This window comes from Bos indicus, chromosome 18 (genome assembly GCF_029378745.1).
Source record: "Bos indicus isolate NIAB-ARS_2022 breed Sahiwal x Tharparkar chromosome 18, NIAB-ARS_B.indTharparkar_mat_pri_1.0, whole genome shotgun sequence".
Taxonomy (NCBI): Eukaryota; Metazoa; Chordata; class Mammalia; order Artiodactyla; family Bovidae; genus Bos; species Bos indicus.
In genome coordinates this window covers 8,419,410-8,431,930 of record NC_091777.1, presented here as the reverse complement: position 1 = coordinate 8,431,930, position 12,521 = coordinate 8,419,410, and the positions used below count along the sequence as shown (strand labels likewise).

General features: G+C 45.3%; 1 protein-coding gene and 1 long non-coding RNA gene across 3 annotated transcripts in view; one reads left to right on the top strand and one right to left on the bottom strand.

Annotated features, from left to right (window-relative positions):
* Positions 1-12,521, bottom strand: part of LOC139177035 (uncharacterized) — a 116,270-nt gene that overhangs the window by 68,198 nt on the left and 35,551 nt on the right. For both annotated transcript variants that reach the window (XR_011561412.1, XR_011561413.1), the window contains one exon: positions 1-12,521. This exon is cut by the window's left edge and continues 20,965 nt beyond it; it is cut by the window's right edge. This is a non-coding gene — a long non-coding RNA (uncharacterized lncRNA).
* The window catches only part of LOC109571607 (polycystin-1-like protein 2), a 107,721-nt gene that overhangs the window by 80,655 nt on the left and 14,545 nt on the right, over positions 1-12,521 (top strand). Inside the window, exons 31-34 of the mRNA XM_070770367.1 lie at positions 2,907-3,135; positions 7,821-8,025; positions 9,255-9,351; positions 12,294-12,431. Coding sequence (XP_070626468.1) covers positions 2,907-3,135; positions 7,821-8,025; positions 9,255-9,351; positions 12,294-12,431 — 669 coding nt within the window. The remainder of the gene's footprint in view (positions 1-2,906; positions 3,136-7,820; positions 8,026-9,254; positions 9,352-12,293; positions 12,432-12,521) is intronic.

Sequence of the window (12,521 nt, the reverse complement as noted above, 5' to 3'; positions counted from 1 at the left end):
GCCCGCAGTAGTAGATATAATGGTCATCTGAGTTAAATTCACCCATTCCAGTCCATTTTAGTTCGCTGATTCCTAGACTGTCGACATTCACTCTTGCCATCTCTTGTTTGACCACTTCCAATTTGCCTTGATTCATGGACCTGACATTCCAGGTTCCTATGCAATATTGCTCTTTACAGCATTGGACCTTGCTTCTATTACCAGTCGCATCCACAGCTGGGTATTGTTTTTGCTTTGGCTCCATCCCTTCATTCTTTCTGGAGTTATTTCTCCACTGATCTCCAGTAGCATATTGGGCACCTCCTGACCTGGGGAGTTCCTCTTTCAGTATCCTATCATTTTGCCTTTTCATACTATTCATGGACTTCTCAAGGCAAGAATACTGGTTTGCCATTCCCTTCCCCAGTGGACCACATTCTGTCAGATCTCTCCACCATGACCCGCCCATCTTGGGTTGCCCCACGGGCATGGCTTTCACATTGCTTGTTGCCAAATCATGAATTACATGGAGAGCTGTACATGTGTACTGCACATTATTCTGGTATGAACTAGTCTGACTCTCCTCTTGCCCCTTTCCACCTAGATCGCTGTCTCCAGTGCTTAGACCAGTTGTCCAGTAGAACTTCTCACAGTGACAGAAATGGTCTATGTCTCTATTGACCAATATGGCAGCCATTGGCCACAAGTAGCTATTGGCACACTTGAAACATGGCCAGTGTGACTAGGGAACTAAATTAGTTTTATTTTAATTTAAATAATCACACATGGCAAGTGGCTGCCATATTGGGTGGTGTGGCTTAAGTATGCTGCCATTTTTAACACAAGACTGATCACTGTCTTAACCTTGTTTAGAATACAAAAATGGGCGCTATAGATTGGGGAGTTTGAATTCATAACTCTTTGGCCCACTTCTGATACAGTGAATTAAATTTTCTGGAGTGAGGCCAGGAATCTGCATTTTTAACCAATCACTTTGGTGACTGTTACGTGGACTGAATGTTGAGAGCCACTGCCCGCAAGACAAGGTCCGAGTTCCTTAATGGAGCACTCGAAGCCCACCTGGCCAGGCCCATGCTGACCCCATGGTCAGCCCCATTTTGACCCCTGTGTTCCAGCCACGCTGGAGGATTAGCCCCAGAGAGCTGGGCTTGGGCTGCCCATGAAGGTCATCACAGCAGGAGCTCTGCTGATGCCTGCACTGGACACTTGGTCCTGTTTGGGGGTCTTTGGGGTTTGGGGGCATAGGCATTCACAGCATGGGCCTTAGAACAAGGACTCTGGAGTTGGTCAGACCTAGGGCTCGCCCACACGCAAGAGCAGCTGTGCAGCTTTGGACAGTTGGTCAACCTCCCTGAGAAAACCATTTCCTCCCTGTAAAATGGAAGCATTGATCCAGCCCTCTCCTTGGCTGGTTCTGAGGAATCAGTGAGATTATTGGACACTTGAACTGCTTAGACCCAAGACTGACACAGAACAGGAATTCAGTAAGTGATTATCATTGGGAGTGACGGGATCTTCCGGAAACACTGCTAGAATGCTTGCAACACCAAGGCTGTTGATGCTGGAAACTAGCTGTGGCGTCAGTGAGGGAGGCCCAGGAAGGAGGGGGAGGTAGAAGGCCTGAGTTGAGTCAAGGGAGGCAGGGTCTGTGTCGCCATTCCTTTACCCACAGCTGGTAAAGGAGCCTCTACTTTCTCCACATCACTTATTTTCTCAGTCACTTCTCACTCGTGACTGGAGAGGGGTCCTGGAGCCAGGGTGCCCCATTGTGCCATCTTCTATATGTAGTTTCATGCACCCTTTATGAAAATGAACTCTGGTCCAGACCTGAGCCCTTCTTGCCCAGGAGAAAGCCCCATGGGTGCCGGTCTCCCATCTCAGGGTCCAGGGACCCAGGCCATAATCTACCTGGAGAGGCCAAGCTTCCCTTAGAAGGTATGGGGAAACAGTGGAAAGGGTCAAAAGTGTGTTTTTCTTGCATGAATATGTTTTACCTCTGTAATTTAAAACATAAAACACCTTTGCTTTTTAAAAAAATTTTTAGGAAACTGAAATTTGAAGAAAAGAACTGCAGAAGAACATTCAGAAGTAATCAGGGGAAACTTTTTCACTGGCTGTTTCATGCTGTTAAGGAATTATTATTAATTGTTTTAAAAATTGATAATGACACTGGTTTTGTTTTTAAAAGGAGCCTTTTCCTGATACAGGAGAATATTTAGTGTCAGGACATGGGGCTTGGAATTTAGATGAGATACGACTGGCCATGAGGAGATAATTTTGAGCAATGGGTACAGGTTCATCTCATTCTCTTTTCTAATTTAGAATTTTTCATAATAAAAAAACTAAAAACAAAAGATCAAGACTTATACCATCTTTGGCAACAGGCAAACTTGGCTTCAAATTAAAATCTTGTATGTATTAAAATATTTACAGATGAGAGAACTCTGTGTCTAGGATTTGCTTTTTATATACTCCAGAAAAAAAAAAAAAAATTGCAGGGCAGAGGAAAGACTGCCAAAATGTGGGTATATGCTGTGGGAGGGCAATACGTATATTATTCTCATCTCTTCTATGTGTAAGGAAATTTTGAAAATGCCCTTGATAAAAGACTAGAAGTGTGTGTATGCTCAGTTGCTCAGTCATGTCTGATTCTTTGTGGACCCATGGACTGTAGCCTGGCAGGGTCTTCTGTCCATGGGATTTTCGGGCAAGAAGAAGTACATTCAAATCCTAACTGACCATGTGGGCTGAGTACTCCATCTTTCTGAATCTCAGGTTTCCCATGTCTTGGCATATGGTAAGTGCTCGATATAAGAAAATCATCACCAACACCTCTTTTTCTATTGCAGGCAGTCTACTCTGTCATTCAGCACCAGCTGATGCTCTTTCTCTCCCTTGTCCTCCAGAAAACATGCAACGCTCCAGGCCCAAGGTGGGCCCAAGTGATGCCTGGAAGAACAGTGCCTTCCGGCAGTGTCTCTATCTTCAGCTGGAGCACCTGGAGCAAGAGCTGCTGCTGCTGGAGCCCCGGGGCTCCTCCCAGGGTCAGAACCACACCAGGGCACTAGGGCAGCTACAGACCCTGAAGGGCTGTCTGGTGGCACAGGCTGGAACCCTGCCCCCAGCACACTCCAGGTAATCTACTCCCCTGGGTGCTCCCAGCCTAGGGGCCTGCCAGGACAGCATCCTGGGCAACATCAGAAGGTTATTCATCCAGATCTTTCCAGGAAGCAGCGACTCAGGACGTGCAAAATTTCAGGAAAGAGGGCATTCGACAGCGTGATTTTATCAGATCACTGTTGGAGCCCTTTGTACAGCATTTTACAGTTTATAACCATTTCCACATGGGTGCTTCAAGGCTGCACTCTTGGACAAGCCCCTCAACCTCTCTGAGCCACATTTTCCCCATCTATAATAGGGAATGATAACACTTATCTCTTGGTCCAAACCTAAAAAGAATTTAAAAGGGCCTGGCCCATAAAGAGCAGTACCACCCAGGACATCTACAAAGAATATGGGCTAGGTGTGGAAGGGCCTGGAGACAGAGTCCTCGCCAGAGTCCCCTTGACCTGGCATAGTAAGCATTTGTTTACTAAACATTTGCTTTCATCTCCAGGTGAACTGCCTTCATCCCCTTTTCAAGGTCCCAAATTTCAACCTACTTCTCAGATGCCACAGAACCTTCAATTGCCTAACTTGTCCTTGGGCCTTAAATTCTTCTGAAGGCCCATACATATGTAATTAAATTTGCTTTTTCTCCTGTTAATCTGTCTCATGCCAACTTAATTTAAACCAGCCAGAAGAATCTAGAAAGGGTAGAAGGAAATTTTTTCTTTCCCAAGAAGAGCACAATAACTGAGTGAGAAAATGACCATTTTTGAGATGTATTCTAAAATAATTGGTGATAATTTTATATTATGTATGGAATTTATTTTTAAATATGCCAAGGGGAAAAAAGCATGTGGAAATAGATGAAATAAGTTTGACAAGGTGATGGTTGTTGAAAGTAGTTGATGGGGGTTCAGTCTACTCACTGATTTTTGTATAATGGGGAATTTTCATAATAAAAACAATTATATAGTACTAGCCTTCTAGGCTTGCCATCTGTATAACGCAGTCTGTATGGGGACTTGCTCCTCAGTTCAGTTCAGTCGCTCAGTCGTGTCTGACTCTTTGCAATCCCATGAATTGCAGCACGCCAGGCCTCTCTGTCCATCACCAACTCCCGGAGTTCACTTGGACTCACATCCATCGAGTCAGTGATGCCATCCAGCCATCTCATCCTCTGTCATCCCCTTCTCCTGCTGCCCCCAATCCCTCCCAGCATCAGAGTCTTTTCCTATGAGTCAACTCTTCACATGAGGTGGCCAAAGTACTGGAGTTTCAGCTTTAGCATCATTCCTTCCAAAGAAATCCCAGGGCTGATCTCCTTCAGAATGGACTGGTTGGATCTCCTTGCAGTCCAAGGGACTCGCAAGAGTCTTCTCCAACACCACAGTTCAAAAGCATCAATTCTTTGGCGCTCAGCTTTCTTCACAGTCCAACTCTCACATCCATACATGACCACTGGAAAAACCATAGCCTTGACTAGATGGACCTTTATTGGCAAAGTAATGTCTCTGCTTTTGAATATGCTATCTAGGTTGGTCATAACTTTCCTTCCAAGGAGTAAGCATCTTTTAATTTCATGGCTGCAATTACCATCTGCAGTGATTTTGGAGCCCCCCAAAATAAAGTCTGATACTGTTTCCACTGTTTCCCCATCTATTTCCTATGAAGGGATGGGACCAGATGCCATGATCTTCATTTTCTGAATGTTGAGTTTTAAGCCAACTTTTTCACTCTCCTTTTTCACTTTCATCGAGAGGCTTTTTAGTTCCTCTTCACTTTCAGCCATAAGAGTGGTGTCATCTGCATATCTGAGGTTATTGATATTTCTCCTGGCAATCTTGATTCCAGCTTGTGCTTCTTCCAGTCCAGAGTTCCTCATGATGTACTCTGCATATAAGTTAAATAAGCAGGGTGACAATATACAGCCTTGACGTACTCCTTTTCCTATTTGGAACCAGTCTGTTGATCCATGTCCAGTTCTAACTGTTGCTTCCTGACCTGCATATAGGTTTCTCAAGAGGCAGGTCAGGTGATCTGGTATTCCCATCTCTTTCAGAATTTTCCACAGTTTATTGTGATCCACACAGTCAAAGGCTTTTACATAGTCAATAAAGCAGAAACAGATGTTTTTCTAGAACTCTCTTGCTTTTTCCATGATCCAGCGGATGTTGGCAATTTGATCTCTGGTTCCTCTGCCTTTTCTAAAACCAGCTTGAACATCAGGAAGTTCACGGTTCACATATTGCTGAAGCCTGGCTTGGAGAATTTTGAGCATTACTTTACTAGCATATGAGATGAGTGCAATTGTGCAGTACTTTGAGCATTCTTTGGCATTGTCTTTCTTTGGGATTGGAATGAAAACTGACCTAGTCCTGTGGCCACTGCTGAGTTTTCCAAATTTGCTGGCATATTCAATGTAGCACTTTCACAGCATCATCTTTCAGGATTTGAAATAGCTCAACTGGAATTCCATCACCTCCACTAGCTTTGTTTGTAGTGATGCTTTCTAAGGCCCACTTGACTTCACATTCCAGGATGTCTGGCTCTAGGTCAGTGATCACACCATCGTGATTATCTGGGTCGTGAAGATCTTTTTTGTACAGTTCTTCTGTGTATTCTTGCCATCTCTTAATATCTTCTGCTTCTGTTAGGTCCATACCATTTCTGTCCTTCATCGAGCCCATCTTTGCATGAAATGTTCCCTTGGTATCTCTAATTTTCTTGAAGAGATCTCTAGTCTTTTCCATTCTGTTGTTTTCCTCTATTTCTTTGCACTGATTGCTGAGGAAGGCTTTCTTATCTCTCCTTGCTATTCTTTGGAACTCTGCATTGAGAGGCTTATATCTTTCCTTTTCTCCTTTGCTTTTCACTTCTCTTCTTTTCACAGCTATTTGTAAGACCTCCCCAGACAGCCATTTTGCTTTTTTGCATTTCTTTTCCATGGGGATGGTCTTGATCCCTGTCTCCTGTACAATGTCACGAACCTCCGTCCATAGTTCATCAGGTACTCTATTTTTCAGATCTAGTCCCTTAAATCTATTTCTCACTTCCACTGTATAATCATAAGGGATTTGATTTAGGTCATACCTGAATGGTCTAGTGGTTTTCCCTACTTTCTTCAATTTAAGTCTGCATTTGGCAATAAGGAGTTCATGATCTGAGCCACAGTCAGCTTCTGGTCTTGTTTTTGCTGACTGTATAGAGCTTCTCCATCTTTGGCTGCAAAGAATATAATCAATCTGATTTCGGTGTTGACCATCTGGTGATGTCCATGTGTAGAGTCTTCTCTTGTGTTGTTGGAAGAGGGTGTTTGCTATGACCAGTGCGTTCTCTTGGCAAAACTCTATTAGCCTTTGCCCTGCTTCATTCCGTATTCCAAGGCCAAATTTGCCTGTTACTCCAGGTGTTTCTTGACTTCTTACTTTTGCATTCCAGTCCCCTATAATGAAAAGGTCATCTTTTTTGGGTGTTAGTTCTAAAAGGTCTTGTAGGTCTTCATAGAACAATTCAACTGCAGCTTCTTCAGCATTACAGGTTGGGGCATAGATTTGGATTACTGTGACATTGAATGGTTTGCCTTGGAAACAAACAGATCATTCTGTTTTTGTTTTTTTTTTTTCAAGAAAACAATCTATTATCATTTAAAATTTGTTACTTTACTCATATTTCCTTTTGTAGATTCTGTTGTTTTTGAGATTGCATCCAAGTACTGCATTTCGGATTCTTTCGTTGACCATGATGGCTACTCCATTTCTTCTAAGGGATTCCTTCCCACAGGAGTAGATATAATGGTCAACTGAGTTAAATTCACCCATTCCAATCCATTTTAGTTTGCTGATTTCTAGAATGTCGACGTTCACTCTTGCCATCTCCTGTTTGACCACTTCCAATTTGCCTTCATTCATGGACCTGACATTCCAGGTTCCTATGCAATATTGCTCTTTACAGCATAGGATCTTGCTTCTATCACCAGTCACATCCACAGCTGGGTATTGTTTTTGCTTTGGCTCCATCCCTTCTGGAGTTATTTCTGGAGTTATTTCTCCACTGATCTCCAGTAGCATATTGGCACCTACCAACCTGGGGAGTTCCTCTTTCAGTATCCTATCATTTTGCCTTTTCATACTGTTCATGGGGTTCTCAAGGCGAGAATACTGAAGTGGTTTGCCATTCCCTTCTCCAGTGGACCACATTCTGTCAGACCTCTCCACCATGACTCACCTGTCTTGGGTGGCCCCACACGGCATGGCTTAGTTTCATTGAGTTAGACAAGGCTATGGTCCTAGTGTGATTAGATTGACTAGTTTTCTGCGATTATGGTTTCAGTGTGTCTGTCCTCTCGCAACACCTACCATCTTACTTGGGTTTCTCTTAGCTTGGACATGGGGTATCTCTTCACGGCTGCTCCAGCAAAGTGCAGCCGCTGCTCCTTACTTTGGAAGAGGAGTATCTCCTCACTGCTGCCCCTCCTGACCTTGAACATGGAGTAGCTCCTCTCAGCCCTCCTGTGTCCAGTAAGCATTGAATAAAAGTGATCTCAATACCGTATGTCTATGTATATCAGACAGAATACAGAACAGGAGAAAGAGAAAACTGAGGGTCTGACAGGTCAAGGAACTTGACCAAGTCATGAAGCTGGTGGAGGTGGAGTAGGAGTTGAACTTGAGCCCAAATGGTGCCACACTGATTATATTCACCCTCTCTTGCAGTTCCCTGCAGGCAAGCAAGCTCCCTCGAGGCCTGCCCTGGTGGTGTGTCCTGGTGGGCTGGCTCCTGGTGGTAGTCACAAGTGGGGTGGCAGCCTTCTTCACCATGCTCTACGGCTTGCACTACGGGCGGACCAGCTCCCTCAAGTGGCTCATCTCCATGGCCGTCTCCTTCGTGGAGAGCGTGTTTGTCACCCAGCCACTGAAGGTCAGGACCTCTGTGGGGCTGCCCTCATCTCCTCCTCCCCTCTGCCCATGCTTTCCCTCCTGCCACCTGCTCCCTCCTTAGGCTTCAGCAGTTCCCTTATCTCTTCATTCAACAAACCCAGCTGTAGGGCCACTTCTGGGTAGACCTGGGGCAGGAAGGTAATTACCAGGATAACCCATGCTCCCTCATGGCCAGATGCTGGCATCTTATCACTGTCACCCTCGGGAGGGTCCTCGCTTCCACTTTACAGATGGGAAAACCTGAGGTAAAGTGGACATGAGTTTGAGCAAACTCTGGGAGATGGTGAAGGCCTGGGAAGCCTGGTGTGCTGCAGTCCACAGGGTCACAAAGAGTCAGACAAGATTTAGAGACTGAAGAACAACAACAAAAGAGGATAAGGTCACAAAAAAATCTTGCCCCAGGTCACATGTAAAATAGGAATTATGTGTTTCCTCAGGGCTAGGATGATTTTGATTGTGGCATGTGCAACTTACAAGAACTTTATCTTCAGAAAATAAAAACACCAAGTCATTAAATGTGTCCATGAACTGGAAATACACTCCTATTCCTGAAAATGTAAAATTATGCAAGTGAGCAGTCAGTCACTGAACCTGGCCTGGAAGAAGCCAGGTGGTAGGAATACTGGCATGGGGTAGGGGGAAGCTATAGAAATGAGGGAACATTTATAGAGACTCTTTCTACCTATGAGGTGTTGCAGAATCTTTCTCACCACCCACCCCACCCCCACCCCAAACAGCTCCTGACACCTGACCCAATCCAGTCTGAGAATATTAAGAACAGAGTCTTGAGCCTTATGCTTCTATACTGTGGGTGCAGAGACAATGTAACGGGAGGAATTACTTCATACAGAAAGGGAGGGCCAGACGGAGGGAGGAGGTAGGTGTATATGCTAGGGAGGTGTAAGTCACTAGGCTGAGAGGTAACAGAAAGGCTGAGCAAAAGGAGAGCAGCGGGTGGGAGGGCTCAGGGAATGCCAGAAGCAGGGTGAGTTCAAGGATTTGCCTGTCTTGGCCTGGTTGGTGACCAGGCGCACACACACTTCATGACCAGGTGACCTCTCTGCAGAGGATGGGTTGGTTCCCACCTGGCTGCCCCAGAGCATGGCTCTTGTCCCAGGACACCAATGTATCTCCCATTCTACCCAACTCAGACCAGGAATTGACAGAGTTTCCAACACAGGCTTGGGGTTCACGGTGGGTGTTTTCTAGGTGCTGGGGTTCGCAGCTTTCTTTGCTCTGGTGTTGAAGCGAGTGGAGGATGAGGAGGAGCCTGTGGTCCCCCTCCCGGGATGTCTCTCCAGCCCAGGTAATGGTGCCTGGGTGTAGGCAGGGGGCTGATGAGGCTGAGAAAGCCCCATAGAGCCCAGCCACTGGGTGATCCTGGGCTCAGACCTTTGCTCCCCATCAGACTTCAGGCCTACTGGTGAGGCACCCCCAGACCATCCTGGAACAAGTGCCTCCTCCTCTGTCTCCTGAGCAACCTCATTCCTCCCCTATCCAAGCCTTTCTGACACCCAAGCATGAAGAGGCACCGTGGGGTCCGTGTTCGGCAGGGGCCGTCACCCTCTGTGTAATAACAAGCAAGCTTTCCTCTCCAGGATTCAGGTCATTAGGGAACTAAAATACAAGTTGTGGGGGTGAGGGGTGAGAATGGGGGATAAGAGAGTTGTAATTAGGATTCTCAGACAAGGGTCTGCAAACAACAGCCAGGGGCCCAAATCCAGCCCAGCACCTGCTTTTGTAAGGCATTTTAGTGGAACACAGCCATGCTGCCTCTGGTCAGAGGACCTCTTCCGCCCAACCTGATCTCTCACTTTCCAGCCAAAACTCCTGAGGGTGCCTACAATAAGAGAATTACAAAAAACAAACAGGCAAGCAGAACAGAACCAACACTCTAACAGTCTATGCAGAGATTCTGACTCTCAAGGAAAAACAGGAGCAAACAAAAGCCCATACCCCTACATCCCTAGGCAGTATGGTGACTTCCTCATGGGCCTGGATCCTTCCATCCTCCAATAGGGTTTTGGCTGTGCAGACCCAAAAAGTCCATTAAAACCATCTTCCAAGTCAAAAATTAATTTTCTCCAAAGAGACGTCAGCCTCCCAATCAATTAAATATTCATCGGTCATTCCTTTGGCATTTATCCAGGGAGTACTTGCTGTGTTCCAGGCAATACACTGCCTTGGGAACATGATTTACATAAAATCCAATCATTGTAAGTGTATAATTCATTGATTTTAGTAAATTTATAGAGTTGTGCAACTATCACCACAATTCAGAACAGCTGTGTTACCCCCAAAAGTTCCCTCTTGCCTGTTTGAAATCAATCCTTGCTCTCCACTCAGCCCTAGCAACACAGCACTGACTGGTTGGAACAGGTTACTGCTCTTAGAATAAAAGACATTTGTGGTATTAGAGGTAAAGAACCCATCTGCCAGGGCAGGAGATGTAAGAGATGCAGGTTTGATCCCTGGGTCAGGAAGATCCCCTGGAGAAGAGCATGGCAACCCACTACAGTATTCTTTCCTAGAGAATCCCATGGACAGAGTAGCCTGATAGGCTACAGTCTATGGGGTCACAAAGAGTTGGACACGACTGAAGTGACTTAGCACACTTGGAATAAACAGCCCATTTGGGAGACACACTAACAAATAAATGTACAAGATAACTTGTAAGAAAGAATGAGGAGGGTAGAATAAGAGGGTGCAGGCCTCTCTGCTGAAGGGGTACCTAAGCTGGCTCCCAAAGGATGGGACAGGGAAGGACTGAACACTGAGTATGTGCAAAGACCCTGAGGTGGAACCATAGCTTGTCGCTTTACAGCAGTTGCTGACGGGGTGGCTAGGGCATGGGGAGCTGTGTGCATGTGGAAAGAGGGGTTCAAGATGAGGGCAGAGAGGTGGGTGAGGACCAGGCCATGCAGTGCCCTGGGGCCATGCTGGGGCTTTGGAGTGTCTTAAATAGGAGATTTGTGATTTTAGGAAGATTACTATGACTGCTCTTGGAGACCAGAGATAGTGGGTCAAAGGTAGAAGTGGGGAGGCCAGTAGGAAGACTAGTGAAATGGTCCTAGATTGGGGGTGGCATGCGTTAGCAGTGGGGATGGACAGACGGGCGTGGATCTAAAAAGTCAGTTGGGTCAATATAGCCATATCAGACTGCCTATAAACGGTGTTAATACCAAATGCAGACAAGGATGCAGAGAAGCTGGAGGACTGATACAGTCCCAGTGGGAATGTAAAATGGTACAGACACTCTGGAAAACAATTTGGTAGTTCCTTTCAAAACTAAAAATGGGTTTACCATTTGACTTGGAAATTGCACTCTTGGGCATTTATCCCAGAGAAATAAAGATTTATTTTCATACAGGAATCTGTATACAAACTTTCATAGCAGTTTCATTCGCAATTGCCAAAAGATACTTAGCCACTCCAAGAGAAATGAAAATATATATCCATACAAAACATTCATAGACACACTATTCTTAATAGCCCATACCAGGAGTAATCCAAATATCCATCAATAGGTGAATTAAACAAAAGGTAGTATGTCCATTCAACAGAATACTACTCAAACATAAAAAGAAACTACTAATATACACAACAAGGATGAGCATCAAATATTACACTAAGTAAAAGATGCCAGATACAAAAAACTATGTACATATGACTCTATTTATATGAAAAGTCCAGAAAGAAAATCTATGGATACAGAAAGCAAATTAATGAGGCTGAGGGTGGAGATGGAGTGGGAGTACACACTCACTTCAGGGATATGAGGGAACCTCTAGGGGTGACAGAAACACTCTAAAACTGAGTTGTGGTGATGGTGGCACAACTCTATAAATTTACTAAAATCACTGGATTGTAGGTTTCTATAGGGTGCGTTCGTGAAAATTATAGCTCATAAAGTGGTCTGAGAAAGAAGATACTTGGAATTAGACATAACAGGACTTCGAGATATTAGATACCCTCATCTTTCCAAGTTTGGGAAGCACTGAGATCCACCTTAGAGTTCAGGAACACAGGAAGACTGCATTCAGTGATCAGTGAGACCACAGTAATGGGAGGCATCTGTTCCTGGAGGAAAAGGGACAGGACCCTGGGCACAGGATAGCCCAGGCAGAGGAATGGAGGGGGAATGATGGGTCCCGTGGTACCTGGTGAGGGGAGTCTCTTGGTTGCAAATGTATGACCTGGTTCCACTGCCCATTTCTGGGACTGCTTTTATGCCCTTCACTTTCACAGACCCCTCTGCCTTGTTCCGAGCACGAAGAAACAGCAGAAGGGATACCTACCAGCCGCCTCTGGCCTCTGACATTGAGAAGATGAAAACCATGCACCTCAAGGAGCAGAAAGCATTTGCCTTAATCAGAGAAATCTTGGGTAGGCAGCCAAGATTACCTATGAGTGACCTTCCCACTTGCTGGTTCTTAACACAGACTTGAACAGATGTGGTGCAATCTCTTTTCTTTT